This window comes from Trypanosoma brucei, chromosome 1, assembly GCF_000210295.1.
Source record: "Trypanosoma brucei gambiense DAL972 chromosome 1, complete sequence".
NCBI classification, from domain to species: domain Eukaryota; phylum Euglenozoa; class Kinetoplastea; order Trypanosomatida; family Trypanosomatidae; genus Trypanosoma; species Trypanosoma brucei.
Genome location: NC_026734.1, coordinates 63,235 through 80,464, shown reverse-complemented (window position 1 = coordinate 80,464; position 17,230 = coordinate 63,235). Strand labels below are relative to the sequence as shown.

Sequence of the window (17,230 nt, the reverse complement as noted above, 5' to 3'; positions counted from 1 at the left end):
ATGATCCAAGGAGAGCTTTGGATCGACCACCAGCACGTGACAGCTGAATGGGGGTGCGGAAGCGGACTTAAGGTTGTTCTACCCGGTTCCATGGTGTGGTGTTGCACTGTGGGCGTTTCTCTAGGGGGTCTGTCTTAAAGGTTTGTGTATTGTTTCTGGGAGATGTGTTCCTGGTTTCGGTGCCCTTGAGAGTGTTTGGTGCTGCCTCTGGAGATTGCTTTTCTCGTTAAATGGCTCGAAACTAGACGAATCAAAGGAGGACAGCTTCCCGCGCCCTTTGCTGAGCATCGGTAACTGTATATGTTCCCGGGCTTTCCCCACTACTAACGTATTTTTACGCTGTGATCTGCATTCCCCCTTTAGTGATAATAAATACTCAGCGGGTTTTTTTATTGGCATGTGTGACCGCAGGTAGTGTGTGGACCATGCCGAGGGTCGCTATCGGATCTTCTGACGTCGCGTAGGTTGTACACTTTCTCTTTGTTTCTGTGTGTGAAGTGGGATTGCAACTGCTGTGTTGAGAAGTCGGTGCGATATATGTACGTGGTTCGCCGTTTTAACGTTTTTTGTATGATCTGCTGGTCAGTGCGAGAAAGGAGCAAATGTTATTTGAGTCGTTACATATGGTGTTACCTCGTCTTAATGCGAAAGTTTGGACCGCTCGAGGGGGAGAGAAGAGGGGGGGGGGTAATAATATTCCTTACTGATGTCACCGGTTGACGGGCCCCATCAGTCTTTTCAGCTCTTTATTGCTGCTTTTGCCGGTTATAGCTACTTCGAAAAGCAGACCACCATCCCGAATGAACTTTTTTCTAGTGTAAATATCACATTTTTGCTGGTTTCTGCTTTCGTCAGTGTCATTGAGGAGCGTAAATCTCCCGGTGCATCTACCCCCATCTGTTTTTTGGTCGTATCAAGTGCGGATAAATTGTTGAACTCGCCGCGAAAAAGCATAGTCGTGTGCTAGTGATCATTGGAGTGACAGAAATGACAGTGTCGTAGAGACGTTTTACCGGACGTTAGATTCCCGTAGCAGTCCTCAGCGTTTCTGTTTTTCTTTTTCTTTTTTTAAATAAAGCAAGAGGGAGATCAATGCGTTACGTTACTACCGTGATAGCTGCTAGTGGAAAGTTTGTTTTCTTTAGCTTCTTTTGCCTCGTAGTTTGTATGAATGGTAATTGCGTAATGAAATGATGCCACCTAGATCTGACCGGTGCACGGCGTCTTGTAACCACGAGCCGCGCTGAAGCATGAAAATTGTTGTTATTTTGAGTGGTATGTTTAGTGTTTCTTTATGACGATGAAAATTAAATTCATTTTACTATTTTGGAGTGGAAGTCTACACTATCTACCGATCCATCAGTGCGTGTACGTGTGAGATTGTTTGTTAGATCACCCCGCGGATGCGCTGAATACAGACTTTCCGTAGAAATGGCAACCGGACCTGGTTGTACCTATTTCAGCGTTCTTTTCCCCCCACAAATGTCTTGTATTTGCTGGGGTATACCAGTTGTTCTTTTGTTTCCCCCCATTTATACGGTATGGGGCTGCATCTGTATTTTGGCCTGTTATTTATGTATTCAAAGCTCACTTCTTACTGTATATCTTTTCCTATTTTCCCCATTGAAGTTCTTTAAGCCTTTGGGATGGTTGGATGAATCGGACAGTTGCAATCTGTGGCCAGAGGTCTCTTGCTCGTTTTAAGTACGCGGCTGTTACGGGGCTTTTGACCTTGAAAGTACCCCAAGGTGCCTTATTTAATATGCTCGTTGCCGCTATTGGTTTCCTTGAAGGGTTTGATGCGCATGGTTTGTCTTTTTCTGTTGATGTCCCTGACGGAGCGTTCTGCAAGACGAGGCCTATTGGTTGTTGTTATACAGAAGTATCGCGTGTTTCCTCACTACCAAAGCTGATGCCGACGGAGCAGACAAGCGCATCCACCAGGAACCGTTATTCGATGAATGCAAAGACATGTGAATCACAACCATCACACAGCGTTGAGAACATTCCATTTCGCGTATTCATCGACGTTGCTGACGGACCCCTCGCTGGTGAGGAATTTTTGTACGATAAGTTGAAAACTGTGAGCTGCCCGTGCATATCCATGAAGGTGATGGCCGTTTTCTTTGCAGCTGGTGTGACAGCGCCAAAAGAAATTATGTTACCTTTTTTTGATCGCGTTGCCACTCATGACAAAACAACAGCGATGAATCTTGCGTCCTTTCTCGAATACGAAATGAATATATCGAGTTATGTAAGGTTTCTGAAAAGTGGCCAAACTAAGCAACACTATCCAAATCGTTCCAAGCTGGAGGAAATAATGAAATTTGCTGCACGAAGTAATTGTGGTGAAACACAAATTGCTTCCCAAAGAGGTGGGTCAACAAGGAGTAGCCGGTTGCAGCGTACACGCGAAAGGAAGTAGATGCCCTTTCGCACATGTTGCCAATAGTATATGTTTTTTTTTTGATGTGTGGACATGCCAAATGCAGGAGCTGAGATCCAGTATTTCTGAATATCATGTTCTGTCTAACTCCGTTCTATTCCTCCCCCTTTTAAAAAAGAAACTAATGCTGAGAATGATGGAGGATTTTCGTAACGCAGACTCGTCATTTTGAGCCTGACATAACTTACTCTTCTCACCCCTTTTTGACGTTCACTTAATTTGAAATGTACATGCTTGGTTGGCAGACAATGATCTTGACGGCCGTGAGCGAACAGAACCTCAGAAACCTTAAGGTAACTCTTGACACATCACGGGCCGTTCTCGTTCAAGGTGAGGTTGGGTGTGGTAAGAGTTTTTTTGTTAAGGCCTTAGCGGAAGAATGTGGTGCGTACAGTACAATGATTCAGATAAACGTCGACGATTCGTTTGATAGCAGGGACTTGCTTGGGAAGTTCTCAGCAACAGATGTGCCCGGAGCGTTCGAATGGGTACCAGGTCCTCTGACTACTGCGGTAGCAAATGGTCTGTGGATTCTAATGGAAGATATCGATCTAGCATCGTTCGATGTTTTTTCAGTTTTACTTTCTCTTCTTGAGGAGTCTACACTATTTTTGCCGGATAAAAATAAACGCATCAATGCCCATCCGAATTTCAGAATTATTGCCACCCAGCAGTTGCGATCTGTTGGTGACACTTTTACGACGCGTAAGAGTAACTCCGTACCCTTTGGTGAACTTTGGGGGGTTACGGTATTAAAGAGTTTGCCCCCTGAGGAGATTTGTGTTGTCGCAACGTCGTTGTACTCCGTTCCGAGAAGCGTAGTTTCTGCACTGACGACCCTTCCGTCTCGTTTGTTTGGCACTTCGCTAGTGACCCTTCGGTCGTTACTTAAGTGGTGCAAACGAGTGAGCAGGAGGCTTCCCAACACCAACCTCTCCAACGAATTTATTTCATCCACAATTCGTGAGATGATGTTTCGTGAAGCATACGACTGTATGTTGGCAGGCTTCCCAAAATGTGATGAATTGATCCGCATCATCAATATTATGGCTGAATGTGTAGGTATTTTGCCGAATGTTGCCGATTCGCTTGCTTACCAGAGCAAACCGGAAATGCGATCGGGAGCGGAGTACTTTACCGTTGGTCGAGTTACACTGCCCCTGTATGGTTGCCTGAGTGGCGATCTAAAAACTACTGCGGTATTTGCAGCCACCAAACATTCCATGTCTCTCTTGGAACGGATAGCAGCCGCTGTTGATGCACAGGAGAATGTCCTTTTGACAGGTGAAACTGGAGTTGGAAAAACATTTGTCGTTCAGTATCTTGCCGACAAGGTTGGTCAAAAGCTGATTGTTCACAATCTTGACCAACAAACCGATACAAGTGATTTCATGGGAGGTTGGAAACCACTCGACGTGGGTGTTGCTGTGAGGAACGCGTATCAGGATTTTGTGGATCTTTTTTCACAATGTTTTAACGCTTCTCGAAATGCAGAATTTCTCAGCGCAGTCCAGATGTCAATGAAAAAGTGCTCGTGGCTCGTCGTCGTCAAACAAATTCTGAAGGGATGCAGCTCGTTTAAGTTGAAGAATATTCAACACCCTTTCTCAACTGAACTCCAGGAGCGATGGCTTAATCTCGAGAATGTAACCCAGGATTTGTTGGCGACACTTCACACCACGAGGAATACATTTGCCTTTCGTTTTGAAGAAGGGTCTTTGACCAGGGCATGGAGAGAGGGTTACTGGATCCTCTTAGATGAGGTGAATCTTGCGTCTACCGAGATACTGGAAAGAGTTTCGGCTGTCTTAGGGGATGTTGATGCGTTATATCTGACAGATAAGGTTGGAAGCGAACCAATTAAGAGGCACAAAAATTTTCACGTTTTTGCGAACATGAACCCCCCTACTGACGTCGGTAAGAAGGATATTCCGCCATCGCTGCGCTCCAAATTTACCGAGATATATGTTAGTGAGCCTTTTGAGCAGGGTGATATTAGCATTGTGGTTAGTGAGTTTATTGGCCACTTGGCAACGGATTGCAAGATTCAAGAGGTGACTTCGTTTTTCCTAGAGTATGTTGGAAAGGCCAAATCGGCTTTATGTTCCTTGGATGGCGGGACGAAGCCACCCACAGTTAGTTTGAGGACTTTGACACGTGCTCTTACTTATGTGCGGAAAGCCACATCACAGTATGGGTTTGCCCTCGCTTTGTTTGACGGTTTAATGTTGGGATTTGCAACTCCTCTGGAGCGGCAGTTTCACTCTATTGTTGAACAATTAATTAAGAAACATGTATTTGACAATGGAGAGCCACCGCGACCGACCCTGCCGCGTTGCCCTTCTGGGGGACGTTTTGTGGCGTATGAGCACATTTGGTTACCTGTTGGATCGGAGGAGCCTCGCAAGGATGAGTCCTTTATTTTAACACCTAGTGTTAAAGGGCACTTGTTGAACGTCGCTCGAGCAGTGTTCGCGGATCGGCCGGTACTGTTAGAGGGTCCAACATCATCCGGGAAAAGCTCCATGGTGAAGTACCTTGCCGAGTTTACGGGGCACAAGTTCATCAGAATAAATAACCACGAGAGTACGGAAATTCAGGAATATGTGGGTCACTACATTTCGGATGAACGCGGTAAACTCCGCTTTGTAGACGGTATTTTAGTTGACGCCGTGCGCAATGGGTATTGGATTATGTTAGACGAACTGAATCTTGCCCCCACTGAAGTCCTGGAGGCCCTCAATCGCTTACTTGATGATAACCATGAACTTTTTGTCGCAGACACTCAAGAAACAATAAAACCTCATCCACATCTGCGCATATTTGCCACTCAGAACCCAGCAGGTGTGTACGGGGGCCGCAAGCTCTTATCAAGAGCGTTTCGTAATCGATTTTTGGAAATCACCGTCGATGATATACCCAACACAGAGCTGTGCACCATTCTTTGTCAACGGTACTCTCTTAGTCCGAGTTTTGCCGAAAAAATGGTGGAAGTCATGACCACTCTTCAAATACGACGTCAGGGTTCTCGGGTATTTGCAGGTCGTCACGGTTTCGTGACTCCGCGGGATCTTTTTCGTTGGGCTGAGCGGTGCCCTGGGACATATCAGGAAATGGCAGAACATGGGTTTCTCCTGTTGGTAGAGCGTTGCCGGAAGACTGAGGAGCGCCAGATCGTTAAGGATGTTATTGAGTCGATCACAAAAACTGAGCTCAACGAAAGTGACATTTATTCACCACATCATTGGCCGTACGTTGCCGAACACTACAAGCATGTGGAAAGTCGTGTGGCGGAGGAATTCGGTATCGTGTGGACTGAGTCCATGTTGCGTTTATTTACTGTGGTAGGTATTTGTCTTTTTCACCGAGAACCTGTGTTGTTGGTGGGGGAGACGGGAAGCAGCAAGACAACAGTCTGCCAAGTTTGGGCAGCAATTTTGCAACGTCGGCTTAGTATTGTCAACTGTCATCAGCATAGTGAAGCTGCTGACTTTCTTGGGAGCCTTCGACCTGCTCTTCCAAATCAGCAAAGCAGCGCAATTTTTCAATGGCGAAATGGCCCGCTGGTTGAATGCATGCTAAAAGGAGGGGTATTTGTTTTGGACGAAATATCCCTTGCTGAGGATAGCGTCCTTGAGAGGTTGAATAGTGTCCTTGAACCGGGTCGAACAGTAACCCTTGCTGAAAAGAGCACAGCAGATGTCATTTTCGCCCATGAGGACTTTCGCATTCTTGCAACAATGAACCCTGGTGGAGATTTTGGAAAGCGCGAGCTGTCGCCCGCTCTTCGAAACAGGTTTACTGAAATTTATGTCAGACCAACAGTGGAGCGTGAAGAGGTGACCCTTATTCTTTCCAAGCGGTTGAATCAAAATCTTTCGCACTGGGCGGCGCATATGGCCTCACTACTGTGTGATGCAGCGAGCGTATGTTCAGTTGCAGGGGTGCCGCAGCACATAAGCATTCGCGACATAATTGGCTGGGTTAGTTTCATGAATGCTGCCGATGGTCATTGTGACGAACAAGTGTCGTTTGTCCATGGTCTTGACGCCGTCATTCTCGACGGTGTCGGTGTGGGCACTGGGCAATCTGACATGGGAACACACGGTTTGCGTGAGGCACTCATAGCGAAAGTGAGGGAAGTTTGTAAAGTGAGCAGTGATTGTCTGCGTGAGCCCTTCTGGGAGCTCTTCGACACACTGGAGGAACCGACGTTACCTCCTGAGATGAAGGGGCGTTTTTTCTTCGGCGCGCCCTCTACCAGTCGAAACCTATCCAAACTCGTTCGCGCGGGCATTATGCGCCGTGCAATTCTGCTGGAAGGAAGCCCTGGTGTTGGTAAGACAAGTATCGTCGAAGCACTGGGGTGTGCCCTGCGGAAACATGTTGTCCGTGTCAACTTGAGCGAGCAAACCGATATAATGGATCTTTTCGGCACGTTTTTACCATGTCCCTCCTCTGGAGACTCCGGCGGTCCGCAATTTTCGTGGTCAGACGGCGTTCTCCTACATGCGCTTAAGAATGGGTGGTGGGTGATCCTGGACGAACTGAATCTCGCAAGTCAATCTGTCCTGGAAGGCCTCAACGCCCTTCTCGATCATCGCTCTACGGTTTTCATTCCGGAGTTGGGTGAGGAGTTTCAGGCTGCAGATGGTTTTCGTGTTTTTGCTTGTCAAAACCCTCTAGCAGAAGGAGGTGGGAGAAAGGGTCTCCCTCGCAGCTTCCTAAACAGGTTCACAAGGGTAAGAATCGAGCCTTTTGACGTTGAAGACCTTATGCGTATTGTTGTTGCCGTCGCTCCTGGTATCGGTGAGGCAACCCTCTGCAAGATGGTGGGCTTCGTAGATGAACTCCACCGAGAGGTGGTCGTTCGCCGTGCGTTTGGTGTTCGCGGGAGTCCTTGGGAGTTCAACTTGCGTGACATCTTACGCTGGGCCAAGTTGATGGAAGCATACGGTGTGATGGACATGCCGTGTGAGTTTGTCGACATGCTCTTCACACAACGTATGCGCACTGACACTGACCGGAAGAGAACAGTTGAGTTGGTTGAGAAGATATTTGGGAGTTCCGCTATGTGTGGCCTCACGTTTCAGGAATCCCACTTTCTCATCGCAAATGATGCAGTGCACTTTGGGTCTCGGTTCCTGACACGCAGAGTGCAGGGATCAAATCCTTTCATTGATACCGCGTACAACTCTTTGATGCTTCTCCCTTCTCAGGCGGGGGTTGTTCGCTCATTGCTTACATGTGCCGAGCAGAATCAACTCTGCATATTGGCGGGCCCGACCGGCGCCGGTAAAACATTTTGCATTCGAGCCGCAGCGGCACTCGCGGGAGCGCGGTTGCTAACCTTCTCTATGAACGCCAGTTGTGACACTGTTGACCTGCTAGGCGGTTTTGATCAGGTGGAGGGTAAACAGGGACAATTCGAGTGGAGCGATTCGTTGATTTTGGAGGCCATGCAAAGTGGTCATTGGCTTGTTCTTGACAACGTTAATTACTGCAATGCCAGCGTGCTGGATCGACTCAACCCACTTGTTGAGCCTAACGGTATGCTTTCTGTGAATGAACAGGGACTTGTTGACGGCCAAGTTCGTGTCGTGCGACCTCACCCGAATTTTCGTCTCTTCATGACCCTCGATCCTAAGTATGGTGAGGTGTCGAGGGCTATGAGAAACCGAGCGGTTGAAATCTATGTCCATCCAGTGGAAATACCTTCACTGGAGAGTCTCGCGATTAGCGGAGCAAGTACGTCATGCCGAAGCGTAGAGCACCTTGAGATGTTAAACCGCTACCACCGTGAGTTTCTGCGCAGTCTGTTCAGCGCTGATTCTGCCTTGCCTATGTCTACTCAGCTTTCAGACGCTCTAGCTTCAGGTACGCCTAACACTTTTACCCTAGTGAAGACTGCTTCAATGCTTTCAGCGGCAAGCAACCTGGAGGACCTCAAGATGTTTATTCGTCACAAATACATTGACAACCGTTGTGGACATTGGAATGTTCGAAAGGATGAGGTGGCCACGAATTTGGATATGCTTGTGGCCGCAGGGGAGTCAGATGCATGCAGGTGTTTTCCCTCCGTAGCAGATCTTCTGAACGCCCTTTCCGTGACTGGAAGCAGTGAGGGTAGTGGATCGGCCCTAGAAAGCGTAGAAGAAGCGCTAGTACGCATTCGTGTCCTTCGCAGTGGGTTGGCTCTAAGGGCTCAGTTAACCGCCGAGGGAAGTCACCAAAAATGTCATTCTCTATCAGATCTAGTGCTTTATTTTGTGCTTGATCAATGTGCCGACGGTGTTCTGAGCCATATTTTGTTTGAATCCCGGAGACAATTACTTTGTTGGACCATTGGGGATGCTCTGTCTGAACAGGGCATGAATGATGTGCTTTCGCTTATATCTCTGCAGCCCACAACTGATGCCGCTGCCCACCTAGATTCCATCTGGTGCTCCTCCGCACCGGTGTTGGGGCCACACGCGTCGTCACTAAAAGCCCTTCGTGACGCTAACATTTTTATCTCAGACTCGCCGGTGGTCAACAACTCTTTTAACCGAATGCTTTCCGCGATGGGAAAGGTAGTCGAGGTGCTTTCTTCTCCGTCTCTTCAGCAACGGATCTTTCGGCTACTGGGGCCACTGGCCCGTTTGGTGTGTTCGTCGTTCCCTCAATATCAAATTAATGTGGACAACTACGTTTCGCTGCTGACGAACGTATTACTTATTCGTTCTGTGATAAAGAAGCAGTTGGGCTCAACCGCCGACATCTTTTTTGGCGCCGTAGATGAATTTTTATCGTCATTGCGCAATTATCTTGGACTTCCATTTCAACTCGTGTTGGAGGGGTTGGACATTCGAAAACGCATCGTTCGCCCTCATATAACGACAGCGGAAGAGCGAGCGGCGCTGGTTGCATGGAAGGCATCGGCTACCAGCGCGTTACATGAAAAGCACGAATGTTTGCTGAAATCTCTCTGGGACAGTGCAATATTTCGGGCTGAATTCTCACTGGTTCTTCGGGCACAACAGTTGAGGGCGAACTGCTCTGTGCCTGTTGCGAAGCGTCTGCAGTGTGAGGTTCTCGAGTTTGTTAATATTTACTGTACGAAGTTGCGCGTTGTACCACAGCTCAATGTGACCCTGTGGCGGGAGGTAACAACCATACCGCTTGTTGTGGAACGTGATGCTGCCGCTCTATCTTCACTGGTGCCGCTACTTACAACTAACTTCTTATCGCGGTACGGGTTGAACGGTGGGCGTCACATTCTTTGTGGGTCTTGGACAAGTCTTGCTAGCGACGCACTTGACTATGCCGCAGAGGTGTCGGTCGCAGCAATCGACTCAAAGAGTAATCCCCATGTGCGTACTCTTGATAACCTGTTGGAGTTTTGCCGTGTGCTGCCTATGCCGAAGGTGGACCCATTTGAAGAATGGGAGGCAAACTGTCTGACTGAGGCTCTATCTCTACTGGAGATGTGCCAAGTCCCGCATCGTGCTCTGAACACGAATGGGTTTTCAGTTCCGGAGGAACCCTCAACTGCCATGTTAGTTCAATTACTAAGCAAACTGCGCACTCTCCTAGCCGAAACTCAAGGAAATCCACTTATTGATGCCTTGCGTCCGGTGCTATCAATGATAGTGCACAGCAATGATTGCACTCCGGATGATTCCCTGCGTCGCATAGCTCTTGTTGGGGTGTTGCGGTGCCGAATGCTCATTCCAAGAACACCAATTGACCCCATGTACAAGTGGCTAGTAAAGAAAGAAGTCGCAAGGAATGAGCTGGTATATTTCTCGCGCTTAGATGCGGCGTTTAGTTGGTCAGAAGAATTATCAATGAGAGGCAGTTGTAGTCGGCAGAGGTTGCTTCTGCAGGGGTTGCAAGCAGAGGAGGAAGCTCACCTGGCAAGGGCGTTAGAGAAGGTCGTCGTGAGGCCCGACTCGACGGGCGCGAAATTCGCACAACTTGTGGATTTGCTTCATCAGACGTGCAGTTCCATGCTGAGCGATAGTCGGCTGGAGGTGGTGGTCGCGCAGCGAAGGTCAGAAACTGCCGCTGCGCGGAAAGCATGGAGTGAAGTCGTTTATCAGCAGTTCATCGATGTGTTGGATAATTATGGAGGGTACGAAGACGTGACTCTCACCGTCTCGGAACCAGCACTTTCGGCAACGTTGGCTGCATACATCGGCTACTATATGCAAACTCGGCCAGTTCGGAAGTCTATGATTTTTAGCGTGCCAGATGCCGTGCGGATGATGCATTTTCCATCAACCAGTATTAATTCACCGGTATTGCCTTCTTCCGGGTCGCAGTCGTTACAACAACGCCTCGCGTATCTTGATTCTTGCCTGCTGCTCGTTCAGTGCACTCCAGCCCGAGTGATCAAGCGCGACTTTGTTGAAAAGCTTTTCGATTCATACCGCGAGCTGTACCGTGCGGTTGAGGAACTTGAGGCCAAAGAACGTAGCGAGCAGGAGTTATCAGTGCTCTACAAGGAAAAGGCTGTTATTATCGAAGGCGATGATGAAGCGCACATGGGTTTGTTGAAACAACTTTTTCCTAGTTACGAAGAGGAGTTTATTCGTGCCCGCGACGCCGAGGACGATAAGATGGAAGATGCCACAAATGACGAAGTTGATTTAAATCCTGCTCCGAAGCCAGAGGTGTCTGCGTTGTCGACGGGCCGTCATGCCCGCTTAATGTTGTCGGGGCCCCAAGGTGCAAAGTACATGCAGCGGCTACTTGACACGCACTATCACTTCTTTGAAAGGCTGCTTGAGCTTAACGACGGCGCTGCTTTCTGCGGCGACAGGCATTTGGAGGCATTCAAAGGCGTTTTTGACGTTGTTTCCAAGGAGCTGCGCGGCTGGGGATGCAGTGGTGTTTATGAGGATGGGTCGCTTGTGCGTGCAGAGGACGAACAAATGATGGCCGGCGGATTCGCCGCCCGGGCAACATTGTTGTCGAAGTGTCTCTTTTCCAGTGAGACACCCCTCAGTGAAGCAAAAGCCACCAAGTTTAATATTTTCACGGACCCCGCACCATCCGAGCTCCGGGCTTTCAATCCTTCCTTACTAAGCCTCATGCAGGCCATCACAGAGCTAAGCGCCGCTTATCCAGACACGCCTTCACTTCGTCGCTGCTCCCGCATTGCCACTTGCTTGGCAGCACTACCGGTGTTAACCACACCGTTGATGAAGGTTATGACGGGGTGTGAAATTCTTCTGAGAGAATGTTACGAATGGGAACGCAATGCCTCCCGTGATACGTCCATAATGGATCATATGACACATCTGTCCACGTTTGTGTTGCGCTGGCGGAGGCTCGAATTGCATTGCTGGGGACAGGTGTTTGCGGCGAAACGAGAAGAGTGGGAACTGAAAGTTGGTAAGGTATGGTTCAGCCTATGTGATCTTACCGGCGTCCAGCAACCAATTCCAATGGAAGAGCTACAGGACCGTTATGCCAAGTTCTTTCACTACTGCATGGACTTCATGTGGGGCGCCCGTTGTGGTGATTTCCATGCCCGCCTGCGGTTGCTGAAGGCTTTTGCGTTTCATCTTGCCGCTGCGGGGAGGCGCTCATCGTTTCCCCTTGCAAACGCCTCGTGTCACCTGACGGATTTCTTTACTCAGTACTCACAGTTAGTGGAGCAGAAGCTGCGGATTGCGCTTTCACCCATCGAGGAGGATATGGAGGAATTTACTCGCATTATGCGCTGGGAGGACTCTACCTATTATGCGGTCCGTGCCACTGCTGAAAAATCTCATCTAAAAATGGGTCGCGGTCTCGCATCACTTGAAGACGTGCTGCGGACGCCCGTGCTGCAGATCATATCGACGGAGGAGCAACGATGTGAGGATGACCAGGCCATGGGGTTCACCCTGGCTTCACTGCAGCTGGAGGAAAAGAACGGGAAGAAAAATAAGAAGCAGTGTGCCCAAGGCGCTGTGGATATGGGTCTGAAGAGATCGCGCATGGGTAGAATAAATGCCAAGGCGAAAACTGCGGTTTCGGGGTGTGAAGCCCCTCCGGGAGGCGAAGATGCTGACTCTGCCGAAGGAAAACTTCCTGGTTACATGTCGGAGGGTGTAGAGTTCCTTAAATTCGCTGCTAACGAAATCATTGAGCGTGTTAACGCTCTGCAGGCGCGCAGTGTTCCACAAAACCAAAAGTTACGCGCCTTGAAGACGCTGTTTACCGTCATGGAAGAGAAGGGTGTGCCGCATACGCACGCTCTGCAGGTTTCCGGTTGGGAGGAGTTGTTTGCTACAAGTAGTGCTCTCCTTCCTTGTCGTAATATTCACAAACACCTTGTCGCTAGCAAGCGGATTGAGGAAGCTGCGCAGGAATATTACCGTGGTGTACGCTGGCTCCAGCGCATGCGCGACGCGGAAAAGCATCCTCACAAAGATCTCAGCGACGCCCAAGTGAAACGCGGAGCGGGTACTGCCGAATCGCTGTTCGCCGTTGCCGTTCAAGAAGCAGAATTGATAGGTAATTTTTGCGAAGTGCGCCAGCAGATTGCTCTACTGCGTGATTTTATCAGCACATGCGAGGACCGCGCGGTGCCAACAGGTGCTGAACAGCTGCACGCTTCAATGGAAATGTGTGTACAACTTCAGAGTTTCGTGTACGATGTTCGTTGGATGTTACAAGAGCATATCTTTGATTTAGAGGGCTCACGTTCCACCATAGACGAGCTGTACTGCTTGACGGAGGAGCTGTGGAAATTATGTTGTACAACTGAAGGCCAGCGGCGCGCGGAAATACCCATTGCAGACGCCATCATGGGGCAATATGGTGTTCTCTACGGTCGTGTCCGTTTAGTGTGTTCACGGCTCTGCAGCACGGGTGTTGGCTGTGTGGATAGTGCATCCTCCAAGTTATGCGAATCACTGGACTTACTAGGTGAGTCCATCAATTGTGCTGTGACGGCATCGATGCCGACCAGGGCAGTGTCTGCCAAGCGAAACCGTACGGAGGTGGGCGCGCAATGGGAAGGAAAAGTCACAGTGATGGTTGAGAGCTTAGAGAGCGCGTTCGCGAAGAATGATGGTCTTACTGACTTTTTTGCATCTTCTCCAGGGCACCAACAGAAGGAGGAAAACTCCACAGGTGGTGGGGGGACAGACCTGGTTTACAGAAGGTACGCTGAAACCGTTGGCAAGCTGCTTGCAGAAGCTCGGACTGCACATTCGTCGCTTCACACACTGCTTCACGACGAAACCCACGACCGTAAAATATCTTCGACAGCTCGAACTCAACTATTGTCGCGACTTGACGTGTGCGTGGAGCATGTGGGTCTCCTTCTTCAGGGGGCTACTCGGGCGTTATTGGCACAGTCTCACCTAACTCTCGTAGTCTCGCGACTGCTGTGTATTCTTTTTCGAAAAGGTTTTTGCAAGTCGGAAGAGGAGGAGGAGGAGGATGGGGACGGTGACGGCGAAGGCGGAGATGGCAATCAACTTGATGGTACGGGTATGGACGACGGCCAAGGTGAGAAAGATGTGACAGACCAGATCGAGAACGAAGACCAACTCATGAGTGCAAAGGACAAGAATGATGAGGAGCAGGAGGAGAAACAACAGGATAAGGGTGACGGGTCTAGTGATGGTGAGGACAACGCTGCTGATGTGGAAACGGATTTCGCTGCTCCAAAGGAACGGCGCGACGATGATGACGAGGAGGACGAGGATGACGGTGATGAGAGCGAGAGAGAAATGGGAAGTGTCGATGGCGAAGAAGTACAGGAGCGGAAACGTATGAAAAAGGAAACGAACGAAGGGAATGATCTGGATAGCGATGATGGAGGTAACGCAGATGATGTTCCGGAGGACGAACTCGCCAACGAAGAGGAGAGCATAGATGGCAATGAGGGTGATCAGGAAACGGCAAACTTCGAAAACCGCGAGGCGGCAATACGTGAGGCCGAAGAGCAGCAGCAAGGTGAGGAGCATGATCTTGCAGCTGATGCACTTGAAGGTGGCGAAAATGATAGCCATGACGGAGGGGATGGTGATGGGGAGAGCAATACCTGCAGTGATGAGGGGGAGCGTGAGGGAAGTGAAGGTGATGACGACGACAACGCTGGAGATAGCGACGATGAGGCTCATAACGGGAGCGGTGAGGCTTCCTCGGTTTCATCAGACAATGCACGGGACATAGAGGGCGAAGACAATGGGAAGGACGACAACGAGGGCGAAGGAACATGTGATTCTGGCGATTTTTGTGAAGACAAGGAGGACGACTGGGCTGATGAGAATGTTTACAATGGCGGTCAGCAGGATGAACGCACCGGTGAAGAGGCGACTGAAGAACGAGAGAAGGAGAGTAAAAAGCGTCCTCGTGCCGCACAGCAAGAGGCGGGCACCACGGAGGAGCAACAACCGGGGGAGGAAGAACAACAGGACGAAGCCGGCCGAAACTGGAAGCGGCAAAATCGGGATGAACGAACCCAGCACCGTGATAACGCTGAGCGACACAATACGTCACGTAATCCGTACAGAGCAATAAAGGAAGCCGTCGAGCGCCACCAGCGAAGTGTTCAACAGCTTAACCTTAACAAGCGTGTTGAGGTCAAGAAACATAGGGAAGCTGATAACCAACAACAAAACGAACAACAGAGTAACCGGAAGGAAGTTGTCGACGAATTTGAGTTCGATGAAGAGGGAGAGGAGGAGGGCATGGCCGCAACGGATGAGAAACCAGTTGTTCCTACGGAGGCTACTAACAACCTTCCGGAACAGAGGGAAGCCGCCGACTCCTTCAGCGAAAGTGGTACCTCTGAAGAACTTGACGAAGGTAATGATGAGGACACGCCGCCGCGGCACCGAAAACATGCAGTAGAAGTCAGCGTAGACACGGAAAGTAGTGAAGAAGAGGGTGACGAGGAGGATGCAGAGAAGAAAAAGGCGAGGCGAAATGTGAAAGTTGCGTCGAAAATCAGAAATGATAATGAAGAGGAAGAGGACAGTTTCGACAACGACGACAAGACGGCAGATTCAACCGGCGGTGGGGAGTACGACAAGTTGTGCCGTGGAAGAGAACTTTGGCAGGAGCAAACAGCAGCAGTTCACACCCTTTCTCACCAACTCTGTGAGCAGTTACGTCTTATACTTAGTCCGACGGTCGCTGACAAGTTACAAGGTGACTACAAAACCGGTAAGCGGCTCAATATGAAACGCATCATTCCGTATATAGCTTCACAGTTTAAGAAAGATCGAATATGGCTACGCCGCACGAAACCGAATAAACGCAGTTACCAAATCCTTGTTGCCCTTGATGACTCGTTGAGCATGCAATGCAATAATGCCGGAATAATGTCCTGTCGCGCCGTTGCTCTTATCGCCGAGGCCCTTCAGCAGCTTGAAGTAGGTGAACTGGGGATTGCGTGTTTCGGAAAGGAGACGCGCATTGTACACGAGATGCATGAACCCTTCGTAGCCGAGAGCGGTCCGCGTGCATTTAGCGAAATCACTTTTGCGCAGAAATCAACAAACCTTAAATTGCTCCTTGAAACGACGTTGGACTACCTTGATGATGCACGGAGGCGTATGAATGGACAAATTCGCTCCAGCACTCAGCGCCTTCAGCAGATGATGTTCATCATTAGTGATGGGCAAATCACGGAAGATCGTATGGAACTGAGAAAGCTGCTCATGCGTGCAGAAGAAAATCACCAGATGGTTGTCTTTGTCCTTCTGGATGTCAAGGCTTCAGGAGGTGAGAACGATAACAATGGGGCCGCGCCACTCGCTCCTATTTCAGTCAAAGAACTCGCGGGGATGACTCCTGCCCAGAGGATGCGTCGACTGAAAGCAGAGCGTGACTCGAGGCTGCAGCGCGTGAAATCAAACTCCGTGCTCGACATGCAGCTTGTGGAATTCAGGGGTGGCAGTGTCGTGCGGCGGTCCTACATGGAAGAATTTCCATTTCCACACTATCTCATCGTGAGGGAACTTGAGACTCTTCCAAGTGCTATTGCAGATGCTCTTCGTCAGTGGTTTGAATTGTTGAATGTGCAGCATTAGCGGTGTGGTTGATAGTGGCCACGGAGACTGGTACTTTTACTGACTCGGTCACTCGGGTAGGGTGACGACGGTCAAGTGGTAGGGAGTACAGAATATGTTGTGGATGCACGACTATATATTTACCTTTTTACGTGTTTTAAGTGGCTTGTGTTTATTATTGAAAGGAAACGTGAGGGCAGAAAGAATAATCGTGCCTAAGTTCATGGATAAAGGCACGGTGCCTTGGTTGAAGTTGTCTGGCATTAAGTGGGCGAGACGCACGCATTTTCGTTTAAGCGATCAGTTAACTAAAAGAGAGGGATAAAGCGGAAAGGGATTCTCAAAGAATAAATGAAACGTTTTTATAAAATCTTAAGAGGGAAGTTGGTGCAGCTGCTCATTTATAGTGTTGCATACGTTTGTACATGCGGTCCATTGCATCTCCGCCCGCTTTTCCTGTGTTTGTTTACGTAAGTTGAGCACGTGCATGTTGTCAAAGCGGCCGGCCAGGGGCCATACGACACGTGATCCTCCCCCCTTTTTTTTCTGCATTTCATTATTGCTCTTTCTTTTTTTTTTTTGCTGTTTCGTGACTCCTGGTTGAAGCAGTGTCTACAACGCCATAAGGGGGGGGGGTGGTGTGCCGAGCTGTTTGTAGGGCGGTTGGAACGTTTGCAATAGGAGATCGGAAGCAGGAGGGTGATAGCAGTTATAGCCTTTACGGACCATCTTAAGTGAGAAATCCAACTTCAATTCTGCATCCGTTCTTTGAGGTACA

The 17,230-nt window shown here is 49.3% G+C and overlaps 2 protein-coding genes across 2 annotated transcripts; both read left to right on the top strand.

Moving 5' to 3' along the window:
• Positions 1 to 1,654: 1,654 nt before the first annotated feature.
• On the top strand, positions 1,655 to 2,425 carry TbgDal_I300 (hypothetical protein, conserved; the record flags this gene model as incomplete). Its single annotated transcript, XM_011772976.1, has 1 exon — positions 1,655 to 2,425. One exon carries the CDS (start codon positions 1,655 to 1,657, stop codon positions 2,423 to 2,425), a length of 771 nt encoding a protein of 256 aa, XP_011771278.1.
• Positions 2,426 to 2,670: 245 nt separating this feature from the next.
• TbgDal_I290 (hypothetical protein, conserved) lies at positions 2,671 to 16,473 on the top strand (the record flags this gene model as incomplete). The annotated part of the gene is made up of 1 exon (XM_011772975.1): positions 2,671 to 16,473. The coding sequence occupies one exon, from the start codon at positions 2,671 to 2,673 to the stop codon at positions 16,471 to 16,473; it is 13,803 nt and encodes a 4,600-aa protein (XP_011771277.1).
• Positions 16,474 to 17,230: the final 757 nt, after the last annotated feature.